General features: G+C 40.2%; 1 protein-coding gene across 1 annotated transcript; it reads right to left on the minus strand.

Annotated features, from left to right (window-relative positions):
• Positions 1-1,777: 1,777 nt before the first annotated feature.
• si:dkey-79d12.5 (maternal B9.15 protein) lies at positions 1,778-13,703 on the minus strand. Its single transcript, XM_048261590.1, is given in 6 exon segments — positions 1,778-3,636; positions 4,396-4,708; positions 6,090-6,227; positions 6,450-6,516; positions 6,519-6,629; positions 13,497-13,703. Coding segments are annotated over 5 exon segments (879 nt in total). The 5' UTR covers positions 6,622-6,629; positions 13,497-13,703; the 3' UTR covers positions 1,778-3,378.
• Positions 13,704-14,463: the final 760 nt, after the last annotated feature.

Raw genomic sequence — 14,463 nt, forward strand, 5'->3', positions numbered from 1 at the left:
TTTATGGAGTGTTTTGTCGTTAATTTGTTATAAAGTTAAAGCCAGAAATATCCCAATTAGTAATCCCTCACTTATGCACCTTTGGTAACAATGTCAGCCAGTCTTGGGAATGACCCTATAAGCTTGGCAGATTTTTCTTCTAGGAGTTTCTGATACTATAACCCTAAATAACCCAATAACCCTATGTTTCACATCTTCACAAAAATGATTTTTTCACAAAATATGTACAGCTGTGTAGCTAGTGAACGCTACTTATTTGAGACTGCCATCCTCCCAATTCTAAATGCTTATTGGTAGCTCTTTCAAATGACAGCAATAAACCTCGGCGGCCTTTTCTTTTCTCCTTTTACTGTATGCCACTGACCACCTCTTAAAGGTCAATTCAAAAAGGACATCTAATGGGCAAAACTGGCAGTGCAGTCAGTGTGCAAATCCATTTTTGCAGTAATTAAACAGAAAATCCAGTGTGAAATCAGGTCAAAGCCAACCGTTTTTTACAGTAACATAGCACTTACTGCTCATCACAAAACGCAGATGCTGTCTGAACTACAAGAAGCTCTAACTAAAGTTCAAAGCACAAAGAGATAAACCACAAAGTCCTAAGAAAATTACAATCATCAGGCCTTATTAGTGTACTTTCTAAGTCATAAGGCCTAAATAAGAAAAAAATATATTAATAGACTTAATAGACTGGAATTAACAGAATAATAACCATACTGTAAATATCCTATAGGATGCACTAAAAATGAATGCTTTTATTCCACGCTTAATAGCTGAAGACACCTCCTCCAAATGTGTTCTGATATTCAAGTTAAATCACTTTTTATCTAGATAATGTCTTTAACTCAGTTAGCTAGGTGTATTTTTTTTTATTCAAGATGAAAGCCTTATAAGTGACAAGAGCCTAGCACCTGACTCATGACTCCTCCTCAATCTAAGTGGAACAAAATGTATAAGTATAAATATTTTTTTATGATTTATATTTGAATTGCCTTAATTTTTAAGTGCAACTTTATGAACATGAAATGGGACCCCAATGGATCGACCTTCCTAACTACCAAAGTCACCAGAACTCCCTCCCTCCCTCCCTCCTTCCCCCCAGCGTAGTCTCAGGTTGACTTTGAGGAACTACGTAATGACCTTGGGCCATGTGACGCACCCTGCGGATCCTTCCGTCAGGGCATCCTGTCTGACCAATGCTGACGGCAGTGACCCCGCTCTCACGCATTCACACCAGTGTTTATGCCAGTGCCCACTCAAACAAGGGCATGGAGTCCACATGCGTACCAAGCGAGTTGCAGTGTTACATGAGCAAGTTACCGGTACTTTTATTGGTTTGTATGAATGTGTGTGTTATGTGTGTCTATATGGATTTACAAGGTTGTAGGACAGTATTTGATAAGTATATAATGTGTATATAATGTGCAAATGAAAGAGTCATAAAGCAATTATTTTCTCATATATTGTATTTAAAAAAACAAAAACAAAAAATTAATTGTGATTTAGCATGTGAGTGAATGAATGACAACACAGAATAACGCCTCCCGAAGAACAAACTACAACAGGCATGTAACATCACTGACAAAAAGTGACTGTTTTTTCTTTGAAAATTGAAAATAAATAAGCACACACATATCAAAGATACAGTAAACCAAGCATGTTTAAGGGCGACAGTGAAATGTTAACAATAAATTAATATGCAGCTCCATGGACAGAGTTTTGGCAGAATCTTAGCCCGGAGACGAAATCTATTTACATTAAAAGTGCACCCTTATAACCCGCTTGAAATGATCCATTATGAAGGGGTTTGTAGGAAACATAATGAAAGCCACAGCTCCAAACACGAGCACTGACTGTATTACAAAACCCACAAGGAAAATTACAAAAAAAAAAAAAAAAAAAAAAAAACACACACCAGTTTCATAGAAAGTTCAAGTTCAAAAATATCTGTGATACATTTTCTGAAAGGTGATCTGAAGGGATTTGCAATTTCTCAATGAGAAATACGAGCAGTTACATAGACTGTACAAAGCTTTTTGTGACTTGGAAAACAAACAAAGACACATGCATTTGTATTAAAAAAGAGCCATAAATAGATTAGGCAGGATAGCTTTGAGCTGTGTATAGCACCACCGAGATTAGATTAAATACAAACAAAAAACCCAAGCATGCCTATGACACAGTACGTATTCAATTTCAGACAGGCCATGTAGAATAACCGAGCATCCCTATTTACAGTTGTTGTTTTGCGCATATTGGTTAATTATGCCCTGGACCACAGAGATTCTGAATATAAATCACAGTGATAATTCTCCTGACAGCAGGTAATCACATTGACAGGATTCACATTTTTTTTAATAGTAGAAAAACAAAGATTGTGCGTGTGTGTGTGTGTGTGCATGCATGCGTGTGTGCTCGCGAGGGTGTATTCATGTTGCATTACATCCAATGTATCCTTTGCATAAAGCATTGAAGCAGAGGCATGTTAATTTGTCTTACATATAGAGGAAAAATACTCCAAATGAAGAGGGAACATTTTTGTAGAGGGGAAAATGCCCTTATGGCACTGCTGAGTATCCCCGAGACCTCTGCTAGACCTAGAATAGGCAGTGCAAAGACTTTTCTTTGGAACACTAAAAGGCGAGGTTCTATCATTCCACCAGTTTCTAGTACTACTCATAAAGGACACTGGGGGGCGCTCTGACACGATTTATCCATTCTACTTTGGTCTGTATGCAACTGCAAATGTCAGATTCTACTAAGAGAGGATTTTTAGTTTAAAGGATAGCCCTACAGAACAAGCTACATTCCTTGTTTGGTTGCATAGAATAGATAATGTTGTTTTTCACTATATATAGACTGGATGCCTATCATCGCATCCCTAATAATCTCCACCATTCTAGGATAGGGCACATAACATATTGAACTTTCATTAAAATGAAGAAATTCATGATACATTTGCCCCTTGTGTGACCTGTAAGTGTCTGTGGTAACAAGATTGGAGGTCATTTATACGGTCATGTCGCCCTCTCCGACGGAAATATCAATGGGGTTTATACAAACATTGCGTAACGTGAATCTATTTTGAAATGTGTGAAATTTGCCAACTGGCCATCAAACCTCAGTCAAGTCCAAAGGTGTAAGGTAAGAAATAAAATGTGTAAAAATAAATATCGTCATATTAAAAGCTATTGTGTTTGGTTAAAGACATTTTTCTTTTCTTTTTCTAAAAAAAAAAAAAACAGGCATTGTGTTGACCCAAAAACAGATATGACTATGACTCATTTCATTTCAAAACAACTATACAGTGGAATTCATATAAAAGAAATTAAGAAAATACCAGTCCTGAGTGGCAAGACTTGTGGTCCTGGGGGGTGTTTATCCCTTCACTGCACCCCACGGTTGAAGGGTGGCATGGGGCACGATGAACTGGGGCGGGGGCTTGGGCAGCAGGTAGTAGCCTACCATGGGGGGCGGTGGGGGCCCACACACCGTGGTCAGGAAGACAGGACCCTTCTTTTTATACTGAGGCCACATGGGAGCTGGGTGGTAGAAATACTGCGGCCCTAGGATTTGCTGCTTCTGCTGCTGCTGCTGCGGGTGCTGGTACTTCTGCGGGTGCTTCTGCGGGTGCTGCTACAAAAGATGAACAGCAGAGAGTCAATGAATAGGAAGACTTCTAAATTGAACTGAATGTCTTGGGATATCGGTCATTTCAATCTGAGGTCCAGAAGAACATGAATGACTTTAGTGTTGCTATTCAGGGGCGTTTCCCAAGGGCATTGATGACTTTCCCTTTTAAATGAGAGCGAGACTACTATCGTTAATAGATAGAGACTAACATTTTGCTCAACAACTCTTACCGGAAACACAGTCTAGTTTAGCTCAACGCAATATTATTATTCTTTTCAGCGGTTGTTGCATGTCAAGTAAGTATTAATGGGAAAGGGTCAGGGCGAACCAGACCCGACGCGCAGCGGAGGCCCTGAAGCCCTGAAGGGACTTATTTTCCCAATAATGACCGGCGTTCTATGCATTATCCCGCTTATTACACGGCTACTTGCCAAAACGAAACAATAAACTCCCCACGATATGACTAGCCTACATAGCCTAGGCTATAGCCTATTTGTTACCGTTCATCGTGGGTTTTGCTGAGAAACAAATAGTTCGCAACAACACACGCTGAACTTGAATCAAACATTCTTTAGAACAAAGCTGATCAACCGTCTTCTTTTCACTTTTGAATGAAGTTCCAGTAGTTGCGGAGTGATATGAAAGACCTGAATTAGAAGCACAAACTAGAACTTTGGGAAAACCCATTCAAGTCAATGGAGCATTCTACTTGCATTGTGAAGAGCCGTGTAATAACTGCTGAATAGTACACATTTTATATACCTGAGATTTTGGGCCCTTGCGTGGTTCTCGCGTCCTGGGCCTCATAGTGATAGCAAACGGCTTCTCCTCAGCTTTCTCCTTCTTCTCCTTCTCTTTCTTTCCCTCCAACTCTCCATCTCTCACTTCTTCCTCGGCGTCGCTGGAGGCCTCTGACCCGCAGTCGGACGAGCTGGCCGAGTGGTAATCTGAGGTTTCCAGGTTTGCGAGGTCCGAGGGGGACACGCTGCCATCTTGGTCACTCTTATCCACATGCTCCTCCTCCTCACTCTTGTTGAAACTGGCCACAGTGAAATATCGGCAGTTCTCTCCAGACCTAGGGGGAAAAGAAAGAGAGAGAGAGATTCAATAAGGAGAGGAAACAACTCACAAATGACATGTTATATTGTGTGCACAGTTCTGTTTGTTGTTGGTCTACTGTTTGTCTGTCTTTTTGTAGATGAAGTTTCTCTATTTTATTTACAGTTTTGCCTTTCTTGGCCAGGGACCATTTGAAAAAGAGACTATAGTCTCAATAAGATCCCCCTGGTTAAATAAAGGAAAAATAAAAAAAATTAAAAAATAAAAATTTCTTCTCAGGAGAAAATGAATGGGGTGTTTCACAACCATGTACAAAAACAACTGACAGCAACATAGAACACGTGTGTACATAGGAGTTGTAGATGTTGCGGAGCAGGTTGAACGGTCAAATCTTTGGGCACTCTGGTATGCACTTAAGCAAGGACAGAACTTTTGTTATTTATTTCTAATATACAACTACAAACCGTACAGATGGACTTTTAGGACCACAATCACAGACTGCATCATCTACAAGTAAAATAATATAATAATAAAAAAAATAATAATAAGCTTTATTTGTATAGCACCTTTCATACACAGAATGCAGCTCAAAGTACTTTACATTTTAAGCATGTAATAGTCAGTCAGTCATTATCAATCACTTTCACTTTTTTTCATTGCTGTGGCCGTTTATGATCCAATCAGCAACATATCAGAAATATAGAAAACAACATGTCATAAGACTGGCAGCCTTAACCCTTTACCCCCCACAAGCACGCCATATGGCAACAAGTCATGTAGCATTTGGCCTGTGCATTGTTTGCACCCACGTGACAAGCTTAAACTTGCTGTGGCAGCCAAACACTCTTTGCTCCAAACTCTTTGAGTGAATATCAGCTCACATTTTTAGCATACAAGTCATGACAGGCTTTGGGTCCACAAGATTCAAAAAACAGGGATTCATAGAAACGTTTTCTGCCTCAAATTGCCAATAGTCCAAAACAAAAACATTAGAAGATGTGCACAACAACATGTATTAACCTAGAGGGAAACGGTTTTTACTTCCAGCCCAGAGTTACTGTATCACTGAACAATTTCAATTCAGAGATTTCACTGAACAGTCGCGGAACCAAGGTAGGATGATTATTGTATTACTCAATCCCTAACGACTAACAGAGCTAGTCATTTTGGTCTTACGGGCATAGACGACGACACAGGTGGTATTTTGTCTAACAGGGTTTGAGTCAGACGATAACATCACCTGTATATAGGGGGTGTGTCTTGGGGATATGTGTGTGAATGGGAGTATGGGCACATACACACATGCAGATGTTCACACAGTTTGTATAAGCACACACCCGTTTGTTTGTGTGTGTGTGTGTCAGAGTAAACATGCCCCAGTGGATAGTGAGACTCACCGTACGCACACCTCCAGGGGGTCGATCCAGAGTGTGATCTCGCGGGGCAGGCGCAACTGGGACGGTAGGAGCTCGCTGTCCTCACAGGCCCGCACAATGCAGTCGTCACAGGGCGCTGCCGCATTTATCCTGATGCACCTGACATGAGCAGACGCAGAGGGGCCGTTAGTCCGACCAGTCAACAACACTATGTGAACCATGATTTCAAGTTACAGATCTGTGTTTTGACTCATCTGTGTGAATAACAAACAAAATCCAGGTATGACATTCCAGGAATGACATGACATGACATGACATATATGAAAGGGTGCCAAGGGAAATCCCAACGCCGTATGGGCTAGTGAGGTTTGCTAAGTGTACCTGTAGGCCTGGCCTTTGCTCGGGTTCTCCGGGTACCAGTGTTCGGCGTATTTCTCGCACAGTAGTTTTGGAGTTTCTCGCTGAAGTGCTCGGCTTTCGCTTCGTCCACTCGGCCTCGCTCTAAAGCGAGCCGCTTCAGGAAGTTTGCCGCTGCATTCACCTCCCTCTTCATTTCCTTAACTGTAACGAAACAACAGCAGGTCAATTTGACTATGAGCAACATGAGAGACATGTGTTTTACATGGCAGGAAGCACTGTTGTCACAAGTGCATTAATGGATTTTACAGTGCCCCCCACCCAATCCCAATCCTCCACCACCTTTTTTATGCAGCCCTTGCCACTTAATCTACTAAACCCCTCTTCTACTGCACTCTTTACCCCCTTAATGCACAAATAGGCTGACACCAGACATAATTTCACTGCATTTCTTACTTCCAGTAACTATATGCATGTGACAATAAACTTCCTTGTATCCTTGTATCCTTGTTGTTGAACACTGTTCATACGCTACACTAATATATATTTATACACTATCACACTAAAGTAAATCAGTATTGTGTTAGATACATTGATGAAATCTAAAACCACTACCAACAAGTGAAAACAAAAAATGACCCAACTTAAAAAAAAAAAAACTGCTAAAACAAGGCACCACCATCATTTAAAAGATCCTGAGAATTGCTGACCTTTTAAATAAATACATGTGTGTTTGTATAGCCGATTTGAAGGCAGACACGGGGAGATCAATTATTTTTGAGGCCATTCTGTAGGCTCAAACAAATCCCCCTTGGTCTGAAGCTCTCGCATGCTTTTTTTGACATGTCTATGTCTATACCAAGATACAGCCAGGGACCTGTGCTTTTCTGATGGGGATGTAAACAACCTTCTATTGAGTGACAAACACACTTGCATGTTGCAAAATGTCAAATGCAAGGAGTGGGCATTAGATTTTTATCTGTGGCAGATCAGGGATGTACAGCGGGAGAAATAAATATTGAATACGTCAACATTTTTTTCAGTAAGTATAATTACAGTGAGGCTATTTGCATGACATTTTCACCAGACATTAGTATTAAAGGAGAATTCCGGTGTGATATTGACCTAAAGTGTATTGAAACATGATACCGGTGTGAGCGTTATGTCTCATAGCCCATCTCGGCTTGTCCCCTGCACTCCAAAATCTGGCTAGTTAGCAGATGCTACCAACAGCTTTTCAATGGTGGTGCTTGACATCGGGCTAGCCATGCAAATAAATCACTGTTTTACACCATTTCACGAGGCTCAATGTATCTCCACACTTCATTGGTAGACTTTTCGGGGACCTGACATTTACAAGCGAGACATTGAGAACTTTGAAAAAGCACTGGTAGTTTACTTACAAGGCGATTTATACAGACAGTATCTTCCCGAAGTATAGCGTTTGCAGCCATCTTGAATTTAGTCACAATAAGTCGAAGCTTGGTAAGAATGAACAGGTATGATAAGGGGATCAGATTCCAAAAATAATTCAGTGGAAATGGATGGATTCCAGTTGCTGCTACTAGAAGAAACTGGAATCCATGCATTTCCACTGAATTATTTTGGAATCTAATCTTATCATACCTTTTCATTCTTACTTACTTTCGACTTATCGTGACTAAATTCAAGATAACTCAAACACTAAACTTCGTGAAGATACTGTCTGTATAAATCCTCTTGTAAGTAAACTACCAGTACTTTTCAAAGTTCTCAATGTCTCGCTTTTTAAATGTCAGGGCCCCTCGAAGTCTACCAATGAAGTGTGGAGATACATTGAGCCTCGTAAATGGTGTAAAACAGTGATTTATTTGCATGGCTAGCCCGATGCCAAGCACCACCATTGAAAAAGCTGTTAGTAGCATCGACTAACTAGCCAGATTTTGGAGTGCAGGGGACAAGCGAGATGGGCTATGAGACATAATGTTCACACTCGGTATCATGTTTCAATACACTTTAGGTCAATATCACACCGGAATTCTCCTTTAACTTAGGTAATCCACACATATAAACAAATCCAAAAATGAATGTTCATAAGTAGTTATGAGTAAAAAAGTGGAATGCCACAGGAAAAAAGTATTGAACACCTACTGAAATTTCTTAAATACTTTGTGGAAAACCCTTTATTTGTAATGAGAGCTTCAAGGCATTTCCTCTATGACGAAACTAATCAGTCGCAGTATTCAGGTGTGATTTTGACCCATTCTTTTAAACAGATAGTCTTTTAATATTGATTCCAGGGGTCCCTCTTGTAAATCCTGATCTTTAGGTAACTTCCAAAACTGTTCAATTGGACTTAAGTCAGGGCCTCGATTTCCTTTCTCTGAAACCAATTGAGAGTTTCCTTTGCTGAATGCTTTGGATCATTGTCCTGCTGGAAGGTCTAGCCATGTCTCATCCTCATTGTTCTGGTGGATGGCAAGATTCTCCCAGAAAAAAATGGCTCCATTCATCATTTCTTCAACTGTATGAAGTCTGCCAGTTCCATGAGATGAAAAACAGCCCCACACCGTGATGCCTCCACCTCCAAACTTCACTGTTGATATGGTATTTTTAGGGTGATGCACAGTGGCAAACTTTCAATGAGCTTCGACGTGTTTTTCTTCAGTAACAGAGTCATGTGGGGTGAGCGTGCATAGAAGCCATGGCAGTGGAGTGTATTACCTATGATTTACTCTGCAACAATTGAACCTGCTGCCTCAAAGTCTTTCTGGAGTGGTCCTTGGCTCTTAGGCTACACTTCTGACTATCCTTCTGACTTCCTGGTCAGAAATCTTGTGAGGAGATCCTGTGTATGGCCGATTGATGATGCAGTGATGTTCCTTCCACTTGCAGATAATGGCTCCAATACTGCTTACTGGATGATTCTGAAGTTTTGAAATGCATCTGTAACCAGTTTCATTGATATGTTTTGCAACAATAATGTTGCAAAGGTCTTGGAAGAGCTCTTTGCTTTTACCCATCATGACATGTTTCTTGTGTGACAACTTGGTAACGAAAAACCTTTTTATAACTCATCAATATATACTAACCCAGCTTACATTAATTTGCACAGATAGGAGGGATAATTACTCTCTAACTATGTATAGATTCCAGCTCGTTCCTTGCCTTTGTGTACTGTTTTTTCTTAGTGTGTTCAATACTTTTTCCCTGTGCCATTCCACTTTTTTTACTCATAACTCTACTTAGGAACATTAATGTTTGGATTTTTTAATATGTGTGGATTACCAAGTTAATACTAATGTCTGTAGAAAATTTTATGCGAATAGCCTCTCTGGAAGTATACTTACTGAAAAAAATGTTGACGTGTTCAATACTTATTTTCTCCGCTGTATATATAGTGTGTGGTAGGAACAAAAACAAATCGAGTCAGGGGAAACATTTACATAAAAGGAAAGTCATTTGCAAATAGAGAAGAGTGTGGTTGCTGTTTCTCACCATGGTTTTAGCAAGAGAGAGAAAGGGGGTGACATGGTTTTGAATTTTTGAAAACATGTTCTCTGAACAGCAGGCAGCTAGTAAAAGGTGCTAGCCCGAAACCATTGCACCAGTTATCAAGAGCAGCGTTTCTCAAACTTTTTCAGACCAAGGACCACTAAACCAATAAAAAAAAAAAAAAACGGGACCACCTAACTAAAACAAAAAAGTAGACCTACTTCAACTGTATATTACACAATAGGCCTAATCACTGAACCACCTTGCTAATTGTCTTTGCACCTTTCTTATTGTGTCAGAGGATTCATATGATTTCAACCGGAGTAGCTTACATTAGTTCAAGTCGGTTCAATATTGCAAACAACTCATCTATATAATATTTTACCACGTCTGCTCACGGACCACTTGGGATAGCTTGCGGACCACCAGTGGTCCCCGGACCACACTTTGAGAAACACTGATCAAGAGGACTAAATGTTGTCCAGTAAATGTTGTAAAGAAATTCTTTACGGATTTACATTTTTCACATTGGGAGAACTTTTTTTGCTGACATTCATTTTGCTGAGACCTCTCAGTTTGATACAAACAAACCTTGGGGTGTGGCAGAATATCCTGCTCTAGGCCTTTGCTATGTAGGACACTGCTACATTGCTACATTGCAGCAGTGCAACAGCCTAAATGTGTCAAGACTGCTAGATGCTAGACAGCAAATCCACAAGACTCAACCTCTTCCTGATGTTCTGAGGTCTGTGAAAGTGTAATCATGTGTTTGTATGTGTGTTTTTTAGTAATTAATTACTGGCGTCACTCAGAACAGTTCAGAATGAACCTTCAGAGTAAGTAAAGGTAAGTACAATAAATTGATTCCTGAGTTTACAGTAACAAGTCTTTTTTTTTTTGCACATCAATACACTTTTTGCAATCACAATCTTAGCCATATGCTTATTTGCCTTTTGTTTTGCTGATTGCACTTCTTCTTACTCTGTATTTAAGTGAAACTTGATGACCGGCTGTTCTGTGTATCCTATTGTACAGTATCTAACTTAGACAGCAGCCACAGACTATACACACAACTATCCTACAAGGTCCTTTGCCCAAAAACAATCTGTGCTTTGTGGTTCACTTGTTTTTCCTCAATCAATCTTGGGGCTTTCCACCAGATAGCTGAAAAACATCAGCCTTGAGACAAAACCTTCACTTGTGACCTTGTCTGACTTGTTTTGAAGGTAGCAAAGTTTTCTTGTTTTTAATAGATGGCAATGACATTAGAGAAACCATTTCAAGATCCCCCAGCATGGCTAGTTTGATTTTGATAAGACATGATGGTCATACACGTCATGTTTTCTGAATCCACAACAAACTATTCAAAACAAGACAGAAGTACACAGCCAGATTGACTGATTTTATTTTGCGCTACATACATCAGAATATCAAAATCTATTAGACATTTTCTTAGAAATGTGGAAGGTTTTATGTTATTTTCTGTCTGTAGTGCAAATCAATTAGAGCCAAGGGTGTTGTTCTAATGTCTTAAGAAGCAAAGGGGTACAGTACGAAGCAAGGTTACTGGCTTACCCCGGTCACTTTGGGAGTAACTGCTAATTTTCAGAAGAATGCTTTACTTTAAGTATTGCTTCAGAAGTGATATCTTGATTTGAGATCAACAGCAGCTCCCAAAGTTACCTGCTATAAGCCAGTAACCTCGCTTTGTGATATAGGCCTCAGAATATGCTCTAGTGAGTCAATCATGAGCCAATATCCCATCAGTCCACTGAAACTAACTCAAACCAGCGTGGAGAGTAGCATAGTTATTAACTATATTACAATATAGTTAGTGAATTCTTGGAGAAGAATTGATAAATAATATTATGAATGAATTTTGACTGATGCTGTGGAGTTTAAAATATTTCAACAACAGGCCCGGGTGTGATGAAACACTGCAGTAACGCCAAAACAACTACTCAAGCCTGAGTCATCCCTGTGTTCTGGGTGACACAGCACTGATGAACCTAAAATGTCAGACCACTTTAGCATAAGGAGGCCAAACCCTCTAATTTACGACCACTCTGAACGTGGAGTAGCCTAGGCTGGATAATCTGAAGAGTCTTTGTCAGACCAACTGTTCGACAATTCACGTCAACCCCATTGATATTACTTTTTTCATCCATCAGATGTATACTTGAATTTCCCCTGGGGATCAATAAAGTATCTATCTATCTATCTATCTATCTATCTATCTACCCCTACAAGGGCTACTGACAACAGGTGTGTTTTTGGTGCTAGTTTTCCCTCTCGGTGGACATCCATAATGTTCATAATAACTTTGGAACTGCATAAGGCAATTTTTGTATGGAGTACAAAGGTCAGTCTTAAATCAGTACATTAAAATGTGAACAGATGGAGACCTTGGGGTGTGGGGTAAACTTTTAAGCGCCAAAGCAGAAGAAGATTATTTCCATTTTAAAAGAGATGACTTCCACCAGGCCCATCTTAAAGGAGTCTTGAATTTATCACTGTTGCTGTTTCAATTTCAGGGCATCAGTCAGACTTCACTTAGAACAAACCTTGCAGGATATCTCTGGTGATAAGACAATACAAAACTGTCAGCCCTGGTGAGGTCAGCATTTGTTGACAAAGTTCTTTGGCAAAAGTGAAGTGACCTGACAACCTGACATTTATAAATGAGAGTCGTGGCCAACTGTTACTTTGTTTGTTCCAAACGAGGTGTGTCAATAGGCCAAATTCACGAACTAAATAGGTTAAACGACCTCCACTCCACTCCCCCTACCAAAGTTACAGGCCTGCAAAGCAAGTTAGACAAGTTGGGCCACGCTGATGCCCTGACCAGACCAGCCAGACAAACAAAGACGAACACGCACGAGGCGATTACAGAGTAGCCCCCACACCACGCTGTCACATGCTCGGAGAAGCTCAACAGTCGAAACAATGTTTTCAGTTAACTCAGTTTAGACTTAGAGGGACATACAGACATACACCTCAATTACTTTTCGGGTGCACGGAAGCAAGGTTAACCTATTTGTTCAAGATAAAAGATTAGACATTTTCCACTGGGTGGCCATCCTCAGCTGCGATGGATATTTCCGCGTGGTGACGGCAGCTGCCTTGTCTTGTTGACTGAACAAGGCTACGGGATCTTTAGAGCGAAATTTGGGTAGCGGAAATCCCCATGTAAAAGGGCTCACAAATAGGCTACCCGAAAGTTGGGTAATTTGGGTAACTTCTCGATTACCAGAGACACTTTTATAAAAGTAAATGTACCCCCGGAGGTTTCAGAAAATATGTTGTTCTTTTGTCCCTCAATAAAGTTGATCTTGTTCAAATTAGATGTCATTTTCTAACTTTTCAAATTCTATTTCATTTTTTTCTTTACACTAAATAATAAGTATAGCCTACAACACATAGTTTCGATGAGATGCACATGGGCAAAAACTTCAAACTTTAATGGCATAGCTAGCCTACCGTAGACAGCTTTGTACAGTGACTTATTGTTCCCAACAATACCATTATATTAAACTAACTAATACAAATTAACAATAAAGTGCTTGTTATTATGACAGTAAATATCAAATTACTTACCAATAGTAAGCTACCCCAGGTGACTTAACAGAGTCCACAAATAGACTAGGCTAGTATTGACAATAGTCGCTGACAATTTCACTTCACTATTGCTAACCAAATTATTTGTGTCTATAAGCGCATGTTGCTTCCTTGTTCAGTGGTACAGTCAAAGTGGTCCACGTTCTGCTTTTTTGCGTTGGTACTGGCGAGTCGTTGCATGACCGTCAATGATTAACATATGACTCACTTCCTTATTCAGACACAGCGGCGAGCACAATCCTACTGCGTCTACAGTCCTAATATGGGTAGTCCCGGCTGACGCGATCACGCAAGATACATTAGACACGCAACTAGTCATTTACAGAATGGTAGTGCGCCAGAACAATTTATATTTGGACTCTTGCGTGTTAATTTTACGCAGCCTCTGATTGGACATGGTGGAATATTTTTTAACTTTGAATTTATTTATACTTTTTATGTTCCCTCTAGCCAGAGAACCAGAATGATCAAGAGCGCATTTGGCAGATCCCACTGGACACTGGAAACTGATTTCCAAAATCACTGAAATCCCAGGAACCAATCACAACCACTTTTCTGGTATGGCTTTATTCCATATGTCAACACTCCCGTTTTTCCCGGGTTCTCCCGTATTTCAAGGTCATCTCCCGCCACCCTCCCGTTTTGTTATTTCTCCCGGAAAACTCCCGTAATTTGCATGGCCATCAAACTTCATTTTAAAATAATTGATCCGTTCAATTTTTCTATTAGTCTGACATCTCACAGGTTGCCAGATTGTGTATGAAATACACCCTACACATACACGATCACTTAGTTTCAATTTCAACCGTTCTGTCATAGGCTAAAACCTGGCAACCCAAAACCCAAATAAGGAAGCGGGTGCCGACTGCGCAGCCTGAGTCTCACCGTAAGCAAGCTGGCAAGTTGAATGGCTACTCCGGAACTAGCTGTTGTGAAATTGTTGGGA

This window comes from Alosa alosa, chromosome 13, assembly GCF_017589495.1.
Source record: "Alosa alosa isolate M-15738 ecotype Scorff River chromosome 13, AALO_Geno_1.1, whole genome shotgun sequence".
Lineage (NCBI taxonomy): Eukaryota > Metazoa > Chordata > Actinopteri > Clupeiformes > Clupeidae > Alosa > Alosa alosa.